The sequence below is a fragment of the Raphanus sativus genome, unplaced genomic scaffold, assembly GCF_000801105.2.
Source record: "Raphanus sativus cultivar WK10039 unplaced genomic scaffold, ASM80110v3 Scaffold1133, whole genome shotgun sequence".
Lineage (NCBI taxonomy): Eukaryota > Viridiplantae > Streptophyta > Magnoliopsida > Brassicales > Brassicaceae > Raphanus > Raphanus sativus.
Genome location: NW_026616447.1, coordinates 1 through 25,056, shown reverse-complemented (window position 1 = coordinate 25,056; position 25,056 = coordinate 1). Strand labels below are relative to the sequence as shown.

Genomic DNA, 25,056 nt, shown 5'->3' with positions numbered 1-25,056 from the left:
GAATATTAATTTATCGAAATGCTAATTAAACCAAAAACTCAGTTTGGGACTATGAAATTATATTAATATATAGATTATTAATTTAAAGAGGTTATACTGTATATGATCAAATATTTTGATAAAAATATATATTTATTATTGTATTAGAATTTTTAAAACACTCACATACTTGAAATATTTTAGAAAATATATTTATACAAATGTATTTTATAATTTCAATGTAATTTTGAGTTTAATATTAATTGCAAATCCATTGATTTTATAAATAACTTTATTTTTTAAATATTATTAATTGAATAGATGTAATTAACATTTCAATTGTTTTCTTACTCTTTGTAAAAAGTGACATATTTTGAGTATTAAAAAAAAAAAAAATGGTAGTTCGAGTGGGCAAGCCCACTACCATCCCCGGAGTGGAATGTCAAGGTCCCGGTGGCCCGTGTAATTGTTTGCAGCCGCAGGGATTCGAAGCCGGATTATTGAGCATCATAGCACTACGCTAGCCCTCAGCCGGACATCGTCCTTACCACTAGCCCACTTACACGGGTTTATTTTGAGTATTATCCATCAAATTTACTTAATTTTGCATAACACACTAAACGAAACTGAAATAGTCCACTACCGTCTAAGCCAATGGACGTGTTTACTAGTCCATGCACACATTTTCAAAAATATTCACCAAATTATCGCGATGATTTGGAGGTTAGGTTTTATTTATAAAAGTTGGTTTGATCGAAAAAAAAATTCACCAAATTATTGTTTGCAGATTCTAGACACAGAATGCTTCAATCTTGTTATCATCACGCTCTTGCTCGTGACGGGCGTTTCACGCTACCTCGTTGTGCGTCTCTACGACCCATCAAAACGTTACAGAAGCGAGAGCAAGCGAACGATCCTTAACTCGAGACAACGAAACATGCAGCTCCGTCTGCTCTTCTGCGTATACAACGTCGAAAACGTACCTTCGATGGTTAACCTCCTAGAAGCTTCTTACCCGAGTCGCTACAGCCCTGTATCCGTCTTCACGCTGCACCTCGTCGAGCTCAAAGGCAGAGCGCACGCGGTGCTCATGCCGCATCACCTGATGAACAAACTCGACCCCAACACGGCTGAGTCCACGCAGATCGTCAACGGGTTCCAACGGTTCGAGCAGCTGCATCAAGGAACCCTAATGGCTCAGCATTTCACAGCGGCAGCTCCCTTCTCCAGCATCAACGACGATATCTGCACTCTCGCTCTCGACAAGAAAGCTGCGCTCATCGTCATCCCGTTTCACAAAGCGTACGCGATAGACGGGTCGGTCGACCATGTGAACCCAGCGATCCGTAGCATAAACATTAACGTGTTGGACAAGGCGCCTTGCTCGGTCGCAATATTCATCGACCGAGGAGAAACAGAAGGCCGCCGCTCTGTCCTAATGAGCAACACGTGGCGTAACGTGGCTATGATCTTTATAGAAGGAAGAGACGACGCAGAAGCCCTAGCGTTCTGTATGAGGATGGCAGAGCACCCGGAAGTGAGCGTCACGATGATCCATTTCCGACACAAGAGCGCCCTTTACAACAGCAACATAACAATGGGACAAGAAACAGAACCATCGGAGTGTCACCTGATAAACGACTTCAAGAACTACTCGCTGAACAAACCCCAAGTGCATTACAAAGAAGAGATCGTGAGAGATGGAGTGGAGACCACACAAGTGATTAGCGCGCTTGGGTCTACATACGATTTGGTTGTCGTGGGTCGTGACCATGACCTAGAGTCGTCAGTACTGTACGGGCTAACGGACTGGAGCGAGTGCCCTGAGCTAGGTGTGATCGGAGACATGTTTGCGTCGCCAGATTTTCATTTCTCGGTGCTCGTGGTTCATCAGCAAGAATGTGACGACCCTTTTGCGGTGGATTATAGCTATAAACTAGCAGTTTCGCCTCATAGAGGTGGGGATCCAAGAGTACACCCTCGTTTCTCTGTTGAAGAAGGATATACTTCTGTTGATCTTCATCACAGCCGTTAATTATTTTATTTTTTTAAGTACTAATAAAGGGTGTTTGTATAAAACTACAGATTGTTAAGTAAGCAATTCGATACAGGACAAAGTTTAATTTTTAAAATAATTGTGGATGTCTGTACCAAGGCGCAAATAATCCTACAGAAGATTGATACTGACATGTTGCTCAAAAAAAAAGTTTGATACTCATAAATAGCTCAATCCTAAATTTTTATAAATGAAGTCTAAAGCATGGTCCATGTTGATTTGGACAACCTAGTTCATAAGAGATTTTGAATCCGAACTGACGTTTACGGACGTAGTTTTAATGGTATGTAATTTTCATTTTTAATTGATAGAAAATATATTTATCAAGATCTATTTGGAGAAAATGAGCGTGGGATCAGATCGATTTATTCTCTGATGAAAGGGTAATATCAAAGTTGTTATATATGGACAGAAACAAACATACGTGTCATGGTTTCACGCAAGAGAGTAGCATCAGATTGCATGATTGGGATATCGAGTGGGTCACCAAAATGTAATGACACTACATCACTTCTAGTACAAGAATGACATTACGTTTTGGCGGTACATGCTAGATTGCATCAGTACGTGCAAGTCTATTTCAGAAACGAACAAGAGAAAACACTCAATGGAATAAAAAAAGTCTGGAAGCATTAATGGTTGAGGCCTATGGAGAAGATGGGCTGTTTGGTCCAAACTTAGAGCATCTCCATCAGTGAAATTTAGGTGGTTCAAATTCCAAGACAAAAAAATATTTTTTTAATCTTTTTTTTTTCGGTTTTTGGTAAAAAAAAAAAAAAAAAAATATAACCGACCAATTGTGGGCCGCCACGTCACGTGGGACCCGCCAAAAAGTTAAGAGACAGATTCATACAGAAGAAGTTTTGCGAGACTGGTTTTAGTTTTAAGTGGGACCCACAATTAAAAAAATATTTTTTTTTTTTGTGAAAAGCTAAGAGTTGGGCTTTTAAACCCCTAATGGAAATGGCCTTAGTAACGTATGCATAGTTGCATACGTTATAATTTAATAGTAATTGCCGTAGAGAGGAATATAATAAAATAAAAAGAAAGAGTGATAAACAGAGATAAAATGGATGTCTTATAGAGATGGGGCATAGAAGAGGGAAGCCATGTGAAGGCAGTTGATACAGATGGGTTCGCCAGCTTTCATTTTCTCTTTTTCTACTGGTCATTTCTCTTTAAATATCTTAATAATTAGAGGAAGAATAATAATTTAGTCTTCAGCCTGATATTTTATATAATAAGAATTTCATTTTCTACAAAGGTATCTTAACTTGTAGTTGTAGCCATATCCAACCTTTTTGTCCAATAAAGAACTTTAGGCTATAGCATGAACTTAAATTTTCTATGTTTTTTTTTTAATTTTGTTTGAAGTCTATGAGTGAGTCATTGCATAAACCTATAATAATCCATATCCCATTTCGATGGTTGAGCCAATCACAGCTAATATGAAATACTTTATAAACTATGGATATTGTATTTGCAAAGAATAACAACTGCATTAGCATCTGACTTGTTTAAACGAGTCGAATCTTAGGCTCTTAAATACATTTACCAAAGCTAAGAACGACAGTTAATAGATGATTCTTAGTTTTTTTTAGATTTTAACTAAGAAAAATTTAAAATATTTTTTTAGATAAGAGATATAATAACCGTTTTTTAGCTGAAAATGTAAAAAAAAAGAAAAAAGAAAAAAATGTTAAATCATCAATTAAAAATCCTGTTAAGAGACCGGGGTTAATCATGCTCTAATGCTCTAAATGTCGGTAACTTAGAACTGAAAACGAGGCTACATATACAGAGAAATCATTTCATATGAGAAGATAAAAATGTTCATTTTTCTTCCTACCAAAAAAAATGTTCATTTTTCTTGCATAACCATTGATACACTTTATTGACCATGACTCCGTGTATGGTATACATCACAAGTTATTTTCCTTTTATCAAAATGATTGAATGACTAAAGTGTTATTTGGAACAAAAGCTTTTTATTTTAGTTTCAAAGCCTTTTCGATTGGTCCACCTACATGTGCAAACCTGCGGACTAACTATTGTAGTCAATTAAAAAATTGTAGTCAATTATTTTTTATAACTACCTAACTTAGTTAAGTTTAATCATTCAAAGTGGTAGTTTCGTTAAACACACATTTTATCATAATCATTACTTCATTGATGCTATTTGTTTTGACAAAAGACTACACTTTTTTTCGCAAACATGGTGGCCATTAATTAAACTCGAAGATCCTTACAATAGTTTAGAGCTTCACAGCTCCATTAGCATTACAAACTGCCAACTTGGTGGCTACACAAGAGTTAAAATACTTAAGGTAAATAAACCACATAACTTCAATTGCCAAGCTTCATGAAGGATTCTGTAGAGACCAATGTGATTGTTGAACGAGTTTTACAGCATCACGAGCGACGTGAGCGTCTAGAACTGGTTATACAGCTCAAACGGATTGGTTGAGGGCGTTAGAGACTCCGTACGCATAGGAGGAAAGTGATGGTAAATGTCTATGAAGGTGAAGAATGACGAGAACGATCTTCCCAGCCTCGGTGGGAAGAAATTGGTATAAACTTTTATTAAAAAGGATAAGTCTAAGAGGCTTAATCTTTCAAGCTTTCCTACAAGCAAACAAGACGACCTTCAAAGGATTACACTTCACTGATGCTTTTTCCGTATACAGTTCACAACATACACTTCCAGATTATTTCATTGATATCAAGAGAAAATACATTGAGACCGAAAAGAAAAAAATACAATGAAACTGTAACTGAAACGAAGCTGGTTCCTTGATTCAATTCAATTTTATTAGTCCCCTTAAATGGTCGTCTTGTTTACTATTGTTATGACGATGAATCGATGTTTATCCATTGAAAAATAATCATGCTTCGTGACACGAAATTACAACACCATTTTAACACATATGTAACTTATCCACATTATATAATTCCTCTCGTGAGATTTTCCACACAAAAAAAAAAAGATGTCTCCAAAATAAGAATCTGGCCATTGGCTAGAAAAAAAAGAGCGAGAGAGAGAGGTAAAGGGAAGAGTAATTAATTAAGATCCTCTGTGATACTGTCAAGGTGAGGCCGCCACGAGGATACCGACGCCGATCTGCTGTGCCGCCGGCGATGACGGTGTTCTTTACCATTTGACGTCGACGACGCAACTTCTTCTAAGTACTTTTCATTCAGTTTCACACACTGCTGATCACCACGTTTAACTTCTCCGAGGTGAGCGCTAGGGTTGTTGTTGAGAGTCTTGTGACCGTCTTTTCTCCTTCTTTTCTTCTCCGGCAAGGAAGAATCAGGGATGAGAAAATAGATACTTCCTCGCTTGAGCTCGGATTCAGGCGACAAGATCAAGATCTTGCGGACAACTCCTTGGGAACATGGTTTGCTTAGGACATGGTTTGGGTTTGCTTGGAGGATCTCCCCGGCGGTTATTGAGCGTGTGATCTCATCGACGTGGCCGTTTAGATGGACGATCCTGATCAAGTCCAGCGCTCCACATGGAAGAACACAAGCTAGACAACACCTTAGACTGTTTCCCATCTCTCTCTTTAATTAAAACTTCTCACACTTTCTTTTGATTTTTTTTCCCTATATTAGAGAGTTTTGTGGAAGAACAAGTTGGAGAAGACGAGGTTATATAGGAGCCAACACTTCACGTCACAACAAAGCGGGCTTGACCATACGTATAAGTGAATGACCGAATTGTCCTTTTTATCACATTATCAACTGAGCTCGCCCTCATAAACACATGTATTATCTCATCTAAACCTCATAAAAGCCATTTCTATTATTTGATTTATTTCAAATTTACTGGATCCCTATGATTCTATCTTTTTATTCGAAACATTATTAATTTATTTTATAGATTGAGGAGGCATCTCTTGTATACGCTCTAATGGAACTCTTAATCTATATATTTAGAGAGAAATATCATCAAAAATCTAAATCATGTTTTCTTTATTGAACAAAAAAAGTTGTAAATCATGTTTTATGACAAAATTAGGAAAAAAGTTGTAAATCATGTTTGATGATATTTTGGGAATAAACTTTAAAAGGTGTTATTTTGGAGATTTGTCACTAGCATTACATACATGTGATTTTTGTTTACCATCTGCAATTGAGTAGTCTTAGATCTCTGACCTGAAAACCTGGTGTTGAGTGGTAATTTAAATAGTTAATCAACTGATAGATAATGTGTCGAAATAGATCGAGTAAAGATATTCTGACGCTATGTGACAAATTTTGAAGGAGCTTTTTTCCTTTGTATTGTATTCTTTCTCGAATAATACCAAATCTTGAAACTAGAAGCGTGTTCGAAACTTGGGATTAGATAGGTTACTCCTAACCGAAACAGTGACTTGGAAACTGCAAAAGAATTATATACTAGTATAAAGCAAAGGGTACTCTACACTACGGATACTTAAGTAGGATTTGATATCAATGTTGGAAGTAACAATACATTACTAATTTAACTTATTTAAGTATTGAGAACTGCACATTGTCGCTGTCTGTGCTCAAGCTACTTCAGTTTTTGAGATATAAATTAACAACTCTGAACAATCTATTGACGATTTCCATATAAAGATAGAAAAAGATAGAATAAAGAATCAGAGCTCATTGATTTTGGAGTATTGTTTAAAAGTTTTATGGCCACATATCCTGCCACACTTTGTTGAATTAATAGTTACGGAATACGTACACACCACGTTCACTAATCACTATGGCCACAACTTTAATATATGTCCTATACCGTTACACGGCTACACCATGTGTAGTTCCATTTCATCAATCGTTGAACGGCAAATGCATACATGTGTACTTTATTAATTTAACATGCAATTATCGGTTTGGACGAACTGCGCATTAAACAAAAGATAAGAAAACCAATACTGTGCAAGCACTATTATGCATGCATTATTTTCTTTTAAAAATTTATACGTTATCCTTTTTTTTTTTTTTTTTTTTTTTTTTTTAATAAATAATAAACCGAATACAAACCCGAAAGGGTTACAAAATGGGACTTACAACACAAGTTTGCCACCAAATACCTAGAATAAAATAAGATAAGAACTAAATAAGAACTCACCTAAAAACTCACCTAGTTAGAAAAAGGAATGCCAAGTTGCCATCAGTGTGATCGGTGGAGTGGAGGAGGAGGAGGAAGAGGAGGCAGAGGCTAGCGCAGTCGCGGAGAGAGATCTAGACAGAGGATCTAAACGCAAACGGAGCAAATCTTTTATTTCAGAGATAATAGCTTCTGGAGGACGGGATATGGAGGAGTGAATTCTCGTGTTCCGCTCCTTCCAAATTGCATACTTTGAAGCTTGATAGATGAATCTGATGATGAGAACGAGATGACTGTTTGAGGAGGGTCTACTGAGCCAATCCAAGATCGCGTCAAAGGATTGAGGAGGGTGGAGGTTGGTTTTGGTTATAAAATAACGCCAGATGACTGAACTGAAGGGGCAGTCGAAATAGAGATGCTGTCGAGATTCGTCGTGGGCAGAGCAGAGAACGCAGTCTGCAGGAACAACGAGCCCCCACTGCCTCATCCTATCTCTCGTCGCCAGCCTATGCCTAACATTAACCCACGTGAGAAAGGCATGCTTAGGAATATGACCAGTAAACCAGACCTGCTTGTGCCAATTAACTTCTTGTCCAGGCGGGTGCAAAAACGCCCAAGTCACAGCTGTCGGGAATTTGTATACCGGAGTTTGCTCTCCCACTTGCCAAGCGTATTTATCATCCGCTTCTGAGTTTGCAATAGACTCCGGCGCCGGTAGACACTGCTTCAACAACTGAATGATAGGATGTCGAGTTCTCATTCTCGAAACCCACCAGTTCCCGTTGGTAATGCTGTCTGCAACAGTCGCTTCGAGAGGAAGACCTGATACTTGGGGTCCTCCTGGTCCTGTGATATCGATCAATGGACCTAAAGGAGTCCAAGAATCCTGCCAAAAACTTGCCGTGATGCCTGAACCAATCTCGCAAATAACAAACTGTCTAGCAATTCCACGCAAGCCACAAATTGATTTCCATATCCAGCTATCTTGCTGTCTCACTTCCAGAGTCCAGAAATTTGCAGAACCTATTTTATTCACTCGTATCCAAGCAGACCACAGCGAACAATTTTCAGAGAAAATAAGCCATACCAGTTTGAGAGCAAGAACCTTGTTCCAGTGAGCAATTTGCTTTAAGCCCAGTCCTCCACTGATGATGGGAGTGCAAACAGAGACCCATGAGATTTTGGCGCCTCTAGCTGAGCTCGGATCTCCCTTCCATAAGAATCCATTACACATACGCTCCAAGATAATAACGCAGTCTTGAGGTAGAATGAAGATTGATGCCCAAAAGGTAATAATGGCGTAGATCACTGCCTTAACAAGAACCAGCCGTCCCGCGTATGATAAATGACGAACTGTCCAAGATCTGAAGCGAGAGGAAACCTTGTCCAGTAGAGGTTGAAAATCTGTCGACTTCATCTTTCGAGAGGATAGAGGAACTCCCAAATATCTCACCGGGAGCGAACCCTGAGAAATGCCAACTGTTGCTGCTAACTCTCTACACCGAATATTACTTCCTCCATCGATGAGCAATTCTGTTTTGTGACGGTTCATAGAAAGACCCGAGACTTTATTAAAATCTTCCATGATGCTCAGAATCCCTCTCAATGATTCTTCCGAGCCGTCAAAAAAGACCAGAACATCATCAGCGAAGCTAAGATGTGTCACCAAAGGAGCATAACAGGATGGATGAGGTTGGAAGGTGTTATCAATCGCCCCTTTGTCCAGGAGCCTGGAGAGAACATCCATGATGAGTACAAATAAAAGAGATGATATAGGGTCACCTTGTCTCAGGCCTTTTTTCCCTCCAAAATACCCTGCCAATTCTCCATTAAGTGAAACGCTATATGAAGTCGTGGTGACACATTCCTTAATCCAATCTCTGAATTGAGAAGGAATTTCCATCCAAAATTTATACGTTATTCGCTTGTGTAGGTTATTCGCTTACGTTATAGTTCAAATAATTTAAACCTAATAGCTTTGTCTAATGCAGGAATCATCTAAGCGTTAGCTTATTTATTATAGTAGAAGTTAACTTAAATTATTGTGTTGCTTTAAGACTTTCTGCCAATTAGACTATTCTCGCACTAATTAAAGTTAAAACCGTACGTATGTTAACTGCGATCCCTACCACTTGCGGGGGCTTAACTACTAATCCGTATATAGAGTACAATTTAAGACACGGTGGTGTCTGAGGTTAATGAGTAATTTGATTAAGCAATAGAGCGGACAAGTAATCCTTATTTAACTAGCCTAATCAGAGAGTGGCGAAATTAGTGAAAACACCGATCAAAATTTCGGTTTGTGTGCGCCACAATGTGTTAAAAACGTGAGCAAAACATGTCTTGTTCGAAAACTTCCACGGTGGATCATTAATCAGTTTGCATTTAAAATAATGTTCAATAGGAGATTTTGTCCTATTTTCTCAATTATTGAACTACATTATCATGCAGGTAGAAGTCGGCAGAAAATACATAATTAGGAAAACAGAACTTATTCAAGCTGTTTCAATCGAAACAAAACCAAAATATAGTTTACAAAAAATATATATATTTGGAAACAAGAATTATTTAGAAATAATGGTTTAATTATTTTAAACAACAACCCATCAAAATAAACGAAGCCAAAACTGCTATACTACTTATACAAAATTAATACAACGAATGAACTAAAACATATACATTCAAGTTTATATATAAGAATCCAAGGCAAATATATGAAAAACAAAATTGACAAATGGACCAAAATCGCATCCTCTTTCCTCTTTTCTCTCCCTATTTCTCTCTACTTTCTTTCTTAGAAACTAATTTTAATTTTTTTAAGTTACTCTATTTCACAAATAACCTCTAGAGAAATTGCACCCATTATCAATACTTGTTCTCTCAAACCGAGAAAGATATGATTTGTAGCCACTCTTTTTTTGTTGTTGTTGAAACCAACCGAAAGCAATATTAGAAACGAACGACAATAGGGGGGACGTACCCGATGATCGAATCAATCAAATCAGTTGACTAATTTAAAAAGTTTTAGTATAGATATTTGGAGATATCTCCAGCCTGCAACACACGTTTCGTTAGATTTACCTTCGTGTGCAATATCTTTATGCTTTTAAACCGTAAATCATTTGCGTGATCTTAAGTGATCTCCCGCTGCACGTACTTCTAACCCAAACTCATTTTCGTGTTAGGATATCGGAGATTCCATTATTTAAGAGATAAGATCCTATAGCGAGATATCAACAGTAACAACCACATTCCACATATGTATACTTGTATATTGATATATAACGTTTTGCATGATCTCGTCGGTTTCCTTGTGTTCCAGAGGATATGTGCACGCATTCTTTTGGTAAGGCGTATCATTGACAATAAATACATCATTTCTCCACTATATAAACTTTGAAGTGACCAGGACGGTCCATTTTATAAGTATTTTTGTTTGATTGAATGTATGCCTTTGAGTTCTGTAGATGAGTTTGGATACAAATATATATACTGGAGTGATCATGTGAGTTTATGCTGTGAAGAGAATTATATTAATTGCTTTCATAAAACAATATATAGCTTACATACATTTACATAATGTGGTCCTTCTGGAGGTTACTAGTAAGATATATGCTAATATTTTGTCACATATATCTTCACTTATCTTATGATGGTCCGTGTGGAGACCACAACGTAGAGCGCCAACATTGGAGGCAGGAGCAGAGTTGAAAAAGAAACGAAATAAAGCCCATGTAGGGCCATATTTGGGCCTAAGTTTGAGACAAGCTCGTAGGCTTGTTGAAGCATCTGTGACACTCTTAATTTCTTTAGTAATCTCATACAGGTTTATGTGAGTTGCGAGATTAATCTTGTAACAACTCTTTCTCTGATTGAGAAATCAGGCCTCGGCTAGTTTGACTGTCAAGCACAACTCCCCGCTGGTACATTTATCGAAACTTACTCCTCATAAGATCCTACTTAACCACAAATGTATATGCAACTCTCTATGATAAAAATATGCGTTTTGTGACTTTGCCTTGCTAGTGAATATGGTTGCGACATAAGGATTAAGGAGCAACCGGGACAGACTTCATCAACTTCAATTTGTGGATTACACTTAGAAAAGCTTTAAAACGACAAGAACTAGACTCTCATTCATGTCCAAGAAAATATTACACTTTCAACTCTATGCACTGATCCAAAAAAAGCACCAGAAGTTTCAGACACGACTCAGATGAGTGAAACAGATGCAGCTGAGCGATGCTAAACTTTCAACTCTAATTGATAACAAGTAAGTGAATCATCAGAAGCACCAGAATCATATTGTATATAATCAAATAGTATTCAAATGTTTGATATAGTCAAGTTGAACCATACTGAGAGAAAAAAAAACACTTGAAACGAAATAAAAACTACTTGTGGTTTTTAGAAAACACTGTTTTAAGTTACTGAGAAGTGGATCTCAATCTACGAAGCTGATCAACCCAACGATCCTCATTAACATCGGAGGCCCAATCAGGAGCCGTTCCAGGGAACGAGATGGCGCGCATTGCCTCCATAACCCTAGCCGCGTTCTCCACCTGTAACGGCGATCTCCTACGCCGCTCGTCTTCCTCAAACGCTGTACGGATCTCCGAATCCGGCGTCGTCTCAGTCTCCGTCTCTTCTTCGGTATCATCAGTCTTGGCCTCTGCGTGTCCGTTTATACTAACGGAAGAGATTCCGTCCACTGCTTCCGGGATCATACAGTGGCCGTTAGCGAGGCCGTTGCTGAAGCCGTCTCCATTGATAGGAAGATAATCGTCTTCTTCTTCCTCATCGTCGTTATGTTCGCCGTCTACATCGACGGCTGAGATCGGTTCGTAATGGTCCTGAGGCTCGTCGACGGAGCTAGAGTCTGAGTCGCTCCCGGCGTTGTTGTTTTCTGCAAATAAGCAAAGATCTTAATTCGTAAACTGCAGATCTGGTTTCATGGATCCTTGTGAGAACTAAAATAGAGTAAAGAGGATACAAGAAACAACCTTCTTCCATGTTAGTGAGCTCGCATCGCCTGGAGCAAGAGCGAAGCTGCTGCTTTTCCGGGAAAACGAGTTATTTCGGAGGTGGAGGAGAAAGAAGGCGATGAGTTGAATCGGATTGCAGCAAAGAGTGTTTATAAATCTAAAAGGGCTTTATTTCTATAGGCCCAAACATAAATCTAATCAGAGTCAGATCCAGTCTGAATTAGTAAGGCCCAATTATTGAAGCTAAATAGAGTCTCAGCAAGTCGCATCAGTCTGTGTATCACAGTATCTGAACGTCAAAAAAAGTTTTAACAAAAGGAGAGCTCAGGATTACGGCTATATATCGTCTGGATATCAGATGAATGCGAAGGACCCAACCATCGCTTAAGCCAAGTTTCTTCATAGCTCAGAATGCACCAGCCGGGAATCGAACCCGGGTCTGTACCGTGGCAGGGTACTATTCTACCACTAGACCACTGGTGCTTGTTGTTTTAGACAATGTTAAATTCCTTTTTACTTATATCATTTTAAACTCTGGAAGAAAGGATGATAATTCACCACAAGATTGAAAGTTACATGGTTTTTGTATAACTGAAGCAAAGTCAGCTATTCAAGTGAAGTGATCTGGATTTTGAGTTTCTAAATTTACTCACTCCACAAGTAATTAGAGGTGGAAGTTTAAGGATTGGGAAATGAACCGCTGTCTAGTCTGTTTGATCTTTTCAGGCCGTGCTCGAATCGCCGTTGAGATCTAATTCCCAACTTGTTATATTCTTCTATTACATTTACTTATTTCAGTCGTGACCAGGCACGTTGCAAAATCTGGAGCATGTATGTATGTCTCATTAAGTTATTATTATTAAAATAATAATAACAACAACAGTTTTGTACAAAAGGCCTATATGAGTAAGAACGAGATCTTCTTACCTATATCATTAAAATAGTATTGTTGAATTATCTTAACACCATTCTATTTTTTATATTTCATTATAACATCCAAATAACATCAACTTGGCTTCTACTAGGTTTGAGTTTTTTAATGAAATGATGTAACTGTTTCAGCTCTTGTTCTCTACACATGTGCAAGGCCTGATGGAATTTTCAGTAATAGGTGGCCCTTTCTTGGATTGGATCACCCAAGGGGATATATAATTATATGGGTTTATCATCTCTAGTTTTGGGTTTTATCTACAGTGACCTAGTGTTTTGGGACTTGGGAGTGGCTATATATGACCTGAGAATGAAAAGGTTAAACGAAGCAAAAAATAGTAAAGTTTAGCAGTAACACACAATAGCTCAAATGACCGGTAATCAAAATATGTAACTCCTCAATATAGATCTGATTCTGAAATAAAGTTTTATAGCCTGCTATAGTTACATCGCAAACTTCCTATGAGCTTATTGAGTAATGAATATCTTTACCAAGTCACAAGGGATCAAACTTCTCAACAACGTGCATGAACTCCCTTCATATACAAACTAGATTGCTCGCATTTGGTAAAAAAAAAATGCTTGCATTTGGTAAAAACTTTAGATTACTAACATAGTTACAAAAAGATAAAACGTTAGATTGTGTCAGAAACGTTTTGGTTTAATTTTTTTGATGGAAAATACATAGTTTTTTTACTTTTACAAAAAAAAAAGCATAGTTTTCAACTGAATCTGAACGTCTGTTGTAAAAGGAGCATTGTCATTCACTGACAGTAATATGATGTTTATGCTGTTGATACACAGTTTGGTACACTGGCCCCGACAAAGGATGGTTACTTTTGGATTCAAACATGTGGTGATGAACCCTTTTTAGACTTAGGTCCCACCAAACTCAACAAAGACTTGCCATAAACGTCCTCTTCATGTAATCTTCTACTCCTTTGCTTTATAAGATATTTTGCATCTCTTTTTCTTTTCGTCAAGGAGATATTTTCGTTTCAAATTTGACAAAGTTGTAAAAGACGACAATGATATGAAATAAATATATTCATAATGATAATACTAATAAAAAAACAGATCGAAGATTTGAGATATTTTATTTTCCCATTTACGTCTCCCTTTTCACGAACCGACCCTACAAATAATTGAAAAGAAATACATCGCAAGAAAGTTCATAATAAAGTTTCAGGTTTATTTAGCACAATGTCATGAAAGTAAATAACGATAATTATAAACGAGTAGGTTAAGATGTAGAAGTAGAAGGAAGGAGTAAGAGAGTGACCTTGAAACGTGGTCGTTTATCGGCGTTGAGCTTTCTGACTTGATACCTTATCTTCTTAGAGAAGAGCCTACTTTGTCTCTTCTCTTTGTATCTCAACACACTCGCTTCTCTTCTCGTGTTTCTCTCTTCATCCATCACCGGCACTTCTCCACTCTGGACACACTCTAAATTGTTAATACTAGCTAATCTAGATTAGAACCATTAATCATAGCTTGCCTAACAAGTAAAAGATTCACACAAACTAACATAAACGGCACTGGTCGGAGCCATTAAGTTTGCGTTATCCGTCCACAGAGGTTGCTGGCGGCGATCAGACCAAGCATCAATAACTTCTTGATGGTTTAAGTTCAGCTTCAGACCCAACTCTTTGTCTTCATAATCCGCTGACATATTATCCCAAACCCCAGAACTTGAGCCTTCTTGATCAGTACTAAATCTTTTTTCTTCTTCATCTTCACCATCTTCTTTAAAGAAATCCCAGATGAGTTGTTGAGAGCATTTTGAACCGTCAATGTTGAGGTCGAGAATACTGTCAAAATCATCCATAGAGTAGTTGTGTTGGTCTTGAGAGAAAGCATTCATGGACTCGATGGTTGAGGAAGGTTGATAATCATCTTCTTCTTTCTTGGGTAATCTTTGTGTATCCATATATATCTTATCTTTTTCTCAGTTTTTTTTCTTTTCTCTCCACTCTTGTATTTTTCTGTGTCTATCCAACCTCATAACAAAAAGAACATAGATATATAGATATTATCAACAGAGCTTAGTTATTTTCTTTAATACTTTTACATGTGATGTATACTAATATAGGATGTGGCATCATCTTATCCCAAAAGTGATGGGATAGTCCCAAGCTGATTGGCTTTTGAGAGTCCAGCTTGGAATGCAAGTCGTGGGACCTCTCTTACTGCTCCTTTGGAGCTCACTAGTGACCATTTCATTTCATCCTTTTTTCCTCTTTATATACTAGTAGCCGAGTCACAAAAGACAGTAATGATGTAATGTTGTTTCCCCTTTCTTTTCTGTGAGTATATAAATACATGCATTTGACTAGTATACATAGCATTCAAAAATATCTATGGAAACATTTGAATACTTATAATCTTATATAGTGTACGTATAACATGATAATATATTAATATTAACAAAAAGGAAATAATTTCTATGAAATTTTAAGTCTTCTATGGATTTACAGTTTCTTATATTTTTGAAATAAGCTTCTCATTTTTTTTTGACTAAGTGAATAATTGTTTGTTTGTTTTTAATCGGCAAATAAACTGATTTGTTAGCTTTTAGTTAGAAAATAAATAATTTGCTTTAGTTTGGAAAGGGGCCGTGATTAAATTTTAGATTTTACATTGGTCCCGTGTTATGAAAACCGAGGCCCATTAAAACCTAAAAGGGCCTCACGGTAACAGTGGCGTGCTTCGAGCTTAATTCACATCCAAATCAATTGTATTCCAAATCATTTCCTTCTACATATTTCGTATTCTGTTTTTTTTCCTAGTTCCAATTTCGTTTAGGTTCTAACATTATTAAGATAATGTGTAATCGTTTTTGCAGAGAGCTCGAACATAACTTTGTGTATTCATATTTTTTTGGTCTGCAAGTCTTTTTAGCGGACCTCATGGCTGCTGGCTCCTTACCAAGTAGAAGAGGAAAAAAAAACATTACAAAATACAATAAGATATATAGCACGTGTCTTTAGTCACTACCATGATAAATTATTGTCACATCTTTCGCGAGCATCGAGGTATATTGTTTATGTAATTAGTCTTTGAAGAAATTTACCCAAAAAAGTCAATGCTTGTGTCTGCATTCATGGCGTCGATGCCGAGGAGCAAACATCTTCTCCTGATCTGTTACGTTTCTCTGCTTCTTTGCTTTGTATCACTGTCGTCTTCATCATCTGATCTCTCTGGTGCATCTCTACCATCTTCGTCGAAAGTCTCGCTGAGCCTGTACTATGAGTCTCTCTGTCCAACCTGTTCTTCATTCATAGTTGACCACCTCGTGAAGCTCTTTGATGACGATCTCATATCCATCGTTGATCTCCATCTATCTCCCTGGGGCAACACCTACCTCCGCCCCGACAATGTCACTGCCCTTTGCCAGGTACTTCTTGATTCTTTCTACAGTATCAGATTCGATTACATAAACTTAGTCTGCTAATTGTTGCAGCACGGGGCAGTTGAATGTTTCTTGGATACGGTGGAAGCGTGTGCCATTGATTCTTGGCCGAAACTGGTAAGTTCGATGATGATATCTGTTTGACGTGCGAAACAAGTTATACTCTTCTTAGGCATAAATTTGTGAGATCCGTACCGTTACTTTCGTTATGCAGAGCGATCATTTCCCTTTCATCTACTGTGTTGAGAGTTTGGTGACAGAACACAAGTACGATAAGTGGGAGACTTGTTATGAGAAGCTCAATCTGAGCTCAAAGCCTGTTGCTGATTGCCTCAGCAGTGGACGTGGACAAAAAGTTAGTAGTCCCCTTCTCTTTATGACTTTCACCACAATTTCTCTCTTTTTTTGGAAAAAAATATAATAAGATAAAGCTTTTCACCACAAAATCTCTTGTTTTATGAGCATTGCTCTTTTTAGCATTGGAATATTAGATTACCATTCTGCAATGATGTTGTCTAGTTATAGAAGGGATATTCTGAGCAGTTTCATAGTTTCATAAACTCACTTCCGTGTTAGATATCTGGATTCGGTGTACCATGTTCTTGTTTTGAATATTATGGGTTATATATTTCACATTTATTGGTGCATTTCTTGCTAATATTTTTTTCACTTGCTGCAGCTTGAGTTGAAGTATGCTGCAGAAACGAGTGCACTTCAGCCGCCTCATGAATATGTGCCATGGGTAGTCGTGGATGGTCAGCCACTTTATGAGGTTCGTTTAGTATGATTCCTTTTTAGGATCTATTGGATTCTTACAGTGAACAGTACTCGCTCTCTTTGTTCATGACTATATACTAAATACTCTGAGAAATGGATGGAGAGCTTTTTGTCCTCAGATTTTAGGAGTTATAAACAATTTAGTAAGAGTTTTAATTATAATTTTAAATAGAGGTTTATGTTTATGTAATTTTTTAAAAAAATTTTTTGGAGTCATAAACTAATGTTTCACTTGATTATGGCCAACACCGAACATGCTTCTTGTTCTTGTTGATTAGACAGGCCAAGGAGTTTAGCATCAGTTCTCTGCATGTATATGTGCATGATGTTTCTTGGGTTTGAACTTACCTAACATTATGTTTACTGTAGGATTATGAAAATTTCATAAGCTACATCTGCAAGGCATACAAAGGTAATAAAGTGCCTGGAGCTTGTGCCAAGTATTCATCATACAACTTCATTGGCAGTGTGAAAGTGAATCGCTTCCCTCTGGTTTGCATGAAAGGAGTCAATACGATGTGGGATTTGTTGGAACGTATCAAAACCTCTTTATCCTCGTACGTCAACATCAGAGGCCTGCTATAAACAGTTAAACTAAACACCTTCACTTTCTGTTGTGTTATGTAACATGATACCCTAAAATGTGATAGATCCCAGTTACTCAGGACAATCAAATGTTGATCAAACTCTCTCCTCTCTCATTTGGCTTTTCTGAAACTTACACCACAAGTTCCAACAATGTATACTTGGGTTGGGTTTAGACCAATGACTCATTATCCGTATCATTTGTAGCAACAAGAGTCTATTAGGCAGTGGCGGAAGCAGTATACAATCACGTGGGTCATATGACCCATGTGAAATATTGAAAAATAAAAAATTTGCATGTATGTTTTGTGGAAATGTATGATGAAGTTAGCTTATGACTCTTGTAAGATATTTCTCATAAAACAAATTTCTTTCTCCGCCACTGAATTTTTCCCTCCGCCACTGCTATTAGGGTTGAAGATAGAACGTTACCGTGAGGACTGTAACCCATTTACTCATTTCGACGTTGACCATAAAACAATATATGGAGATGATGTGCTTATAAGTTTTTTTTTTATCATAAGTATAAAACATTATACTTGACATATAATAAGACAACACGATAATATATAATACATAGTAGAGAACAGGATTGAAAGCACTTCTATAGACTTTATAGTATTTGTTAAAGAAAATTGAAAAATTAGACGGGTCACGTGACCCCGTAGATTACTCACTGCGTCCGCCACTGGTAGAGAATGGTTGATGATTTATCATATGAGTTGATGTGAGGGTTCAAATGTTATATAATTCTTCAAGAAAGGTAAAATACCAGTCAGTAGAAAGAACCATGGATATAAATATACAATATACTTTGATCTAGATATTTAAGAATTTAATACTAATGACACATTTAATTTTCAAAGGTCCCGTGGCTCAGTTGGTTAGAGCGTTGGTCTTATGAGCCGAAGGTCGCGGGTTCGAGCCCCGCCGGGACCATTAGGCTGTTTATATTTGATGTTTTATTTTTTCAACTATTTGAAATCAACATTTTTAATATATAACTATCACTTTTGTAGATTTAATTCTAAAGTTATGGTTGATTTAATTCTAAAGTTATGGTTGATTACACAAAATTAAACTTTTAAAAAATCAAACAATAATTATCCTTTTGCAATTTGAAAAATAATCGAGTTTGGCTTTCAAACCTAGAAACACTAAAATCATCCATTTACACGACTTTGTGTCAGAATAATCAGTTACAAATGGGGAAAAGATCATATCCAAGTATAACAAAGAGTTCTAATCTTGTTCTCAGCACAAAAAAAATCTTTATGTCCAATTTAAACATGATTCAACAAAGCTTAAGCATTTACCTTTCACTATATGCTAGAGCTGGAATTTTAGGTACTCTATGAATATGATTTTTTTCGAGCTCTTCCACCACGACATCGCAAGAAGGTTTTTACTATTCACTCACTAAAAGTATTTTTGATTAACATATGACTAACACTTTTGACTTGTTGACAAAAAAAAGACTAACACATTTCACGTTCAAAATTGTGATTATACATATATTGATCGTCAAAGGTGTTAATTTTTTTTTTGTCAGCAAGTCAAAGGTGTTAGTCATACATTAGTTTATCAAAACAAGATCATTTTGGATATATTTTATAAAACTAAAAATTAAAAAACAACGAATAATTTCATAGAATTTATCCAAAATAAAGTCTTTTGATAAATTAAAAGATGACTAACACTTTTGATGGTCAATATATATAAGCCCGATTTTAAGAGTCTGTTTTATTTTTAAAATTTTAATTTTTACATTATTTATTCAAAATAACGTTGTTTTAATAAATTAACGGATGAGTAACACCTTTAACAATCGATATATAAATAAACACTATTTTGAAAATCTATCTAGTATTTTTTGAAATTTTTGTTTAGTTCAGTGTGAAATACGTATTACTACAAAGTTCATGAATGAATATACACGACACTTAAAAGTTTATGTTGTGTTTTAAAATTTTTGTTTACTTGAGAGTGGAATACACACTATTACAAAGTTTGTTAAAGAATGAACATCTAATAAGTAGGATGCATAAAGTTCATGTTGAAATAAACATTTTTCCTGTAATCAGTCCATGAGTTTGTAGCGCTTCTCTTGCACACCAGAAACTCCCATCTGTATCTCTATGATAGTGTGCAGCGGCATCTGTTAGATAGCAAATTTGTTATTGTTATGTGTCCGTCTTATACCCTCAAATGTTTTTAATCATACAATCTCGTATTTATTGAATCAGATTACCTCGATCTGGGGTATTTCTTTGAGGGGACGATCCGCAAAATATGCATACAAGGCCCTCAGAACGGCCTGCGCAAAAAACCAAGCAACCGTAAAAGGAACTCATTGGCAAGTTTAAAGATTCAATTCAACATTTGTATGTACTGTGTTTGTCTAAGTGTTACAGATCGTTTGGAGTATAACCTGGTGAGATATGACGACGACAGGAGCTCTTTGTCGTTCTAACTCGATGATCACAGGTTCCAGCCTACAATTGTCAAAAGAAGCTTGAGGTTTTCAGTTTATGACTGGACGTCAAAGAAGAAGAAGAAACGAACATACCGTTGAATTACATCGAGGTAGGACTCTCCACGGGGGTATCTGTATCGCAGTTTGTCCTTTCTCCGAGATCTGCAGTCATATGCACGACAAGACGAATTAGAGAACTCTAAGAGCTCATATGCTGCACCATACAGTATCAATACAAGAGTAATTTTTTTTTTGGTCAACAATTTGCAAATCTAGTTCCGTGGCTTTATGATGAGGCAAACAACTAAAGTATATCTTGTTCTATCTAACTGCAAGCATAGCACCCTTATCCATCTTTCCTCATTAGAATTGTGTGCCCTTTCTCACGTTCTTTTAGAACTCTTAATAATCAGAACTGATAACGTTTTTTTCTTTTAACATATACAGATTCTACCAAGCCACTTACTCGTACTCTTCTGGCATGTTCTTCTTTATCTCTTCATATGTCATTCCATCGCAGACTCCAGAGTTGATCTCGTCCAGGGCACGCCATTGCACCTACATATGAAAATAGGAAAATTTGATTTTTCCTTGCATCAACATATAATTACATGATATTAATTAGAGTTGAGAGATATTCTGGCACCACAACCTTTGGAAATCCGACTATGGGACTTGCTGTCATGATTGTTCTCTGAAGTGTACTGGTCCAAATCTGAAAGTAGAAAACATCGATCAACATTACTGTATTATCAAGAGCTTTATGATTTCAAAATTAACCAAGTATGGAACTGCTGGACCCTTTGTGAACTTGTGCGGCAGAAAAAGTTTCAAGGATGGTTTAGTGCCTAGGTTACTCTACGAAAGCTAAAATTTGTGTGACCATATTTGTTCTCAATACTTCTTTCTGGAGCTTGCTAGACTGATTCAGAGGTTTTTCACAGTTGCCAATAAGCTTTCTTTGACTCAATTACCAATACATCTAAGTTCAAACATATTGTAACAGTCTACAATACTTACCGAAGCAGCCTTTTCGTTTTTCAGTCGCTTCTCGACAAAGTTGGCAAGTTTCTTTGCATAAATTTTTCCAGATTCGCTGCGTTTCAAAATTGACAAAGGTTACGAGGACACGATTCTTAAAAAAATATACAATTTTCACGCAAAACAGGGCAACCGAGGAAAAGCAGCAACCATTGGCATCGGCTCAGAGCAGCAATTGGCATAAGAAATTCAAATTTGGAATTTGGAAGTCACTGAGCAGAGACATACCTTATAACACTGTCTCCTCCAGTTCGGCCTCTAACATTATCCATACTTTCTCCATGCCGAGTGAGTAGTATTGGTCGTGGAGTAAGATGCGTATTCACCTGATTGAAGGTACATTAAATCAGCTTCCAAAAATAATGATCTCGTGATCACTTAAATTATTCTTAATGAATTCGCCGATGAATGTTGACGTTGTTGACGATGAGTTAATCACCCTTGCAAGCATATAACTTGTAAGCTGATTTTTTATGTTACAAATAGACGAAAGACATTTCAATTAAAAAAATAAGCAAGAGACATGGCTAATTCATACCAAGAAGAACACAATTCTTCCAGGAAGGTAACCACTAATATTGTTCACCTGCAAAATAATAGATTAACAATCAGGAGTAGTCAATAGAGTATTCTATCGAGATCAGAATGAAACACCAACAGTGACACATTTCTTCATCAGGCACATAATTAAGAAACATACTTGTATCTGTCCACCATTACCGCTGACCATATCAATCATTTTGATGTAAGAACCTTCTTCAACAGGCTCATAAACCTGGTAAGAAAAGAATAAACTCAACACTGGAAACCAGTACCAAGACCACAACTTAGTTAAATATGCTTTATCAAAGCAATTAAGACACGTATAGAAGCTGCAATTTTTTCTTCCGACCCTCTCATAATTGGCCAAACGGTCTCTAAAGTCTCTCACTCCAGCTTCAAAATCCGTCCTGCAGAATGGCATAAGCATTTAGTTGCAGGTAAAAGAAGTCTATTAGAAAGATAAAATTAAGTTGCTGACAGAGGCACCGTACTCTTCTGCATAATCAGGACTTTGCTGTATTTTAAGACGTATGTTCCTTTCAATAATGCGTTCATCATTGCATATTGTTTCCAGAAAAATTATCTACATGACAGATAAAAGGAAACCAGTTACTGAATAATTACAAATTGAATATTAGCCGAAAATGATCATGACAGCATTAAACTGCTGCATCAAAAGAAAATTTGAAAGACACACTGTAACATAAAATATGAGAATCAACATGAAAGTATTTTGAAGCTTCAGTACCTTACACTTCCCTTCAGCCATTTTCATCAACATATTCCGTCGAGCTCGTGTGCTATTAGTTGCATCAAAGATTCCGACCTACAGATGAAAACTATTTAGAGTGAAATATAGAAAACCAGGAAAAACATCTAACTGAAAAAATACTTACTTGACCACCTTCTTGCATCCATGCTATCATGTCCTCCATGGCAAGTGCTGCTACCTAGTGGCATGTAAAATGGTGTTAACACTGATCGCTGAATCGAACATCTCCCAATATAACGAATTAAGTTGAAAGTGCCATAACTACGAATTTAGTCGCACAAATTAGAAGAGATAGTCGCAAACTGGCTAGACTAACCAGTTCAAATACTGTAACCACTAACCTCGGTTCTTGCCTCTACACCTTCTGGATTGTCAGCTCGAAAGAAATCAGCAGACTACAAAAAGTGCATTCGATGTCCATCACAAATCATCCAAAATGGAGGGAAGATACTTATAAACCCCGATTTAAAATCCAGCTTTACCATGTTAACTCCATGTTTTAGCCGTCGATACTGTGTGAAGAAATGGAGCAATGATTGAGTCAATCCTTTAACAAGTGTTTCAAATTGCAGAACACGCAAGAAAAAATAAGAGCAAACCTTTCCAACATTAAAATGCTTTGTATCGTGGCCCAACCAGCGTAGATATCTTGTCAACTTTGCTGCAGTAAAAGTCTTTCCTCGAGCTGGCAAGCCTACCTAATACAATGTGACGAGAATGTGTGAATAAGAACAATCAGTCTCTCTTTCTCTTCATTTAGGGTAATACGTAAAACAAAATAGCCAGCATCTAGCTCCCAACAATTAAACGAGGAAACATGAGCTGAAAAGCCTGCAGAAATAAGGAGCGTCTATTTGGAAAAATTACCAGAACAATTGCTAGGTGTCTATCTTCTTTAGGTCCAAGCATCTGGTCAGCAACCGCTGCTGCAGCAACAGCTCCTGCAGCGGCTGGCATTGAATTCTAACAGTTTGAATGAAAAGAGCGAAACGACGTCAAAAACTCCTAAGTTTTTAAGATAATCACACTAGAAATAGAAATTAGCTCATGCCAAACCTTGGTTTGCGCATCAAGTTTGAGGTCAACCAAAAAAGAGCTAGCACTAACAGACTTGACAAGCCTAGGGGAGCCAACACCACGATCAACAAAGAGTCCCCTTTGACCATCTTTGTGCTGGAAAGGTGAGAGTATCCCCACTGACTTCGACTCACCCACTCCTAAAGCCGAAGACGTATCCGAGGAATCGGGAACCATGATCTTCATTTCCTATAAGTAAGATGTATGCCAAAAATAAAATAAGAAAGATGATCATTAACTAATGCATAGGACTGTTCAAAGTAGAACCTCTGCAGACGGCGACCCATCAACGCTAACACCAGAAACTCTAGGACTGTTCGATGCCGCGGCCTTTGGGGTATTGTCATTAACAAACGAACCAGAAGCTGAAAGAGACCGTGGATTCTCCGCATTGTCAGCCGCATAAACAAGAGACGAGTTCGCAGAAGCTGCAGGAGCAGGAACCTCATAATGCTCAAGATCAAGCTCCAAACTTTCCGAAGGACAATTCTGTGGGAGAAACCATTTTTTGCTGCTGTTTAAAAAATTGACATTGCATATAGATACAAGTAACTGCGGTAAAACGAAAGAAAAAAAGACCTCGAGAGCTGATGGATCAGGATTGATGCTGACGTCAGGGATTCCACGTACAGTAGAAGGCTGGAGGTTCTCCCTATAAGCTCGCCAGCTAGCAGCGAGATCAAAGGGAGAAACTCTGTCAGCTTTGATGAACACTCTGAACTCAACAACCACATCACCTTCCAGCTTAAACAGAGCTACTCTAGCATCTCCTCGCAACGAGCCGCCTGCGAGAAGCCTGTTCTCACCTTCCTCCACTATGCAAGGCGTGTTTCTATCCTTTGGCTTCAACAAAAACTTAAAATCCAAAGTCTCTAATTCATAGAAAACACCATTCGATCGATCAGGATAGTGGCATCAACTATCAATCCCAAATTGAGTCCAACTCTCGTTCACATACCGTGATCAGGAGGAACAACGAAGCTCAGTTCAGATATTGACGCAGATTCACGTTGCAACGGAAGCTATCAAGCAAAAAAAAAAATCAACAAAAGAAGACACAGAAACGCTATCAGATTCCATGTGTATGAAAAGGATGGATGCTAACAGCTTTGGAAGGATCCCAAGAGCCGATGATAGGAACAGAGCCGTAGACATGAGGAGTAAGCTCGCCTTCGACCTTGGAGTTCTCCATTTTGAGTGAAACGTAGAGCTGGCCTCCTCCGCCATTGGAGCCATCGTCTTCTTCTTCTTCAGTGTTCTTCGATGCACTCGACCCCATCGAAAACCACCTAGCGCTGATTTGAATTTGATAAAACAATAGCGTAACAGAAAAATTA

The 25,056-nt window shown here is 37.4% G+C and overlaps 6 protein-coding genes and 3 non-coding genes across 11 annotated transcripts; 3 read left to right on the top strand and 6 right to left on the bottom strand.

The window, feature by feature from the left end:
• Nucleotides 1–766: 766 nt before the first annotated feature.
• Nucleotides 767–2,029, top strand: LOC108819643 (cation/H(+) antiporter 14-like; the record flags this gene model as incomplete). Its single annotated transcript, XM_056998351.1, has 1 exon — nucleotides 767–2,029. A coding segment is annotated over one exon (1,248 nt), but the record flags the coding sequence as incomplete, so codon positions are not given.
• A 2,837-nt stretch (nucleotides 2,030–4,866) lies between these two features.
• Nucleotides 4,867–5,673, bottom strand: LOC108820915 (uncharacterized). Its single transcript, XM_056998352.1, has one exon. It carries the CDS (start codon nucleotides 5,594–5,596, stop codon nucleotides 5,096–5,098), a length of 501 nt encoding a protein of 166 aa, XP_056854332.1. The 5' UTR covers nucleotides 5,597–5,673; the 3' UTR covers nucleotides 4,867–5,095.
• Nucleotides 5,674–11,413: 5,740 nt separating this feature from the next.
• Nucleotides 11,414–12,259, bottom strand: LOC108820737 (uncharacterized). The gene is made up of 2 exons (XM_018593745.2): nucleotides 12,125–12,259; nucleotides 11,414–12,027 (listed from the first exon to the last, which is right to left on the bottom strand). The coding sequence occupies exons 1-2, from the start codon at nucleotides 12,132–12,134 to the stop codon at nucleotides 11,549–11,551; spliced, it is 489 nt and encodes a 162-aa protein (XP_018449247.1). The 5' UTR covers nucleotides 12,135–12,259; the 3' UTR covers nucleotides 11,414–11,548.
• Nucleotides 12,260–12,426: 167 nt separating this feature from the next.
• Nucleotides 12,427–12,514, bottom strand: LOC130503788 (small nucleolar RNA snoR114). Its single transcript, XR_008941016.1, has one exon. It is a non-coding gene; the product is annotated as a small nucleolar RNA snoR114 (small nucleolar RNA).
• A 4-nt stretch (nucleotides 12,515–12,518) lies between these two features.
• Nucleotides 12,519–12,589, bottom strand: TRNAG-GCC (transfer RNA glycine (anticodon GCC)). Its single transcript has one exon. It is a non-coding gene; the product is annotated as a tRNA-Gly (tRNA).
• A 1,087-nt stretch (nucleotides 12,590–13,676) lies between these two features.
• LOC108822150 (zinc finger protein CONSTANS-LIKE 7-like) lies at nucleotides 13,677–15,065 on the bottom strand. Of its 3 annotated transcripts, XM_056998348.1 has the most exons (4): nucleotides 14,565–15,063; nucleotides 14,319–14,471; nucleotides 14,135–14,171; nucleotides 13,677–14,007 (listed from the first exon to the last, which is right to left on the bottom strand). In XM_056998348.1, the coding sequence occupies exons 1-3, from the start codon at nucleotides 14,964–14,966 to the stop codon at nucleotides 14,145–14,147; spliced, it is 582 nt and encodes a 193-aa protein (XP_056854328.1). In that variant the 5' UTR covers nucleotides 14,967–15,063; the 3' UTR covers nucleotides 13,677–14,007; nucleotides 14,135–14,144. The 3 variants fall into 3 exon arrangements, with proteins under 3 accessions (XP_056854328.1, XP_018450677.1, XP_018450676.1); XM_018595175.2 differs by having other exon boundaries at nucleotides 13,677–14,171; nucleotides 14,565–15,062; XM_018595174.2 differs by lacking the exon at nucleotides 13,677–14,007 and having other exon boundaries at nucleotides 14,071–14,471; nucleotides 14,565–15,065.
• A 1,007-nt stretch (nucleotides 15,066–16,072) lies between these two features.
• Nucleotides 16,073–18,005, top strand: LOC108819644 (gamma-interferon-responsive lysosomal thiol protein-like). Its single transcript, XM_056998349.1, has 5 exons — nucleotides 16,073–16,433; nucleotides 16,500–16,565; nucleotides 16,663–16,803; nucleotides 17,128–17,220; nucleotides 17,595–18,005. The coding sequence occupies exons 1-5, from the start codon at nucleotides 16,122–16,124 to the stop codon at nucleotides 17,808–17,810; spliced, it is 828 nt and encodes a 275-aa protein (XP_056854329.1). The 5' UTR covers nucleotides 16,073–16,121; the 3' UTR covers nucleotides 17,811–18,005.
• A 670-nt stretch (nucleotides 18,006–18,675) lies between these two features.
• On the top strand, nucleotides 18,676–18,749 carry TRNAI-UAU (transfer RNA isoleucine (anticodon UAU)). The gene has a single exon. It is a non-coding gene; the product is annotated as a tRNA-Ile (tRNA).
• A 1,021-nt stretch (nucleotides 18,750–19,770) lies between these two features.
• Nucleotides 19,771–25,049, bottom strand: LOC108822310 (6-phosphofructo-2-kinase/fructose-2,6-bisphosphatase). The gene is made up of 23 exons (XM_018595355.2): nucleotides 24,825–25,049; nucleotides 24,678–24,741; nucleotides 24,299–24,591; nucleotides 23,987–24,208; nucleotides 23,699–23,908; nucleotides 23,510–23,605; nucleotides 23,242–23,340; nucleotides 23,125–23,154; nucleotides 22,984–23,037; nucleotides 22,767–22,820; nucleotides 22,619–22,696; nucleotides 22,362–22,453; nucleotides 22,220–22,277; nucleotides 22,028–22,102; nucleotides 21,866–21,913; nucleotides 21,556–21,653; nucleotides 21,307–21,382; nucleotides 20,939–21,001; nucleotides 20,753–20,844; nucleotides 20,380–20,448; nucleotides 20,242–20,305; nucleotides 20,062–20,127; nucleotides 19,771–19,968 (listed from the first exon to the last, which is right to left on the bottom strand). Exons 1-23 carry the CDS (start codon nucleotides 24,996–24,998, stop codon nucleotides 19,891–19,893), a joined length of 2,253 nt encoding a protein of 750 aa, XP_018450857.2. The 5' UTR covers nucleotides 24,999–25,049; the 3' UTR covers nucleotides 19,771–19,890.
• Nucleotides 25,050–25,056: the final 7 nt, after the last annotated feature.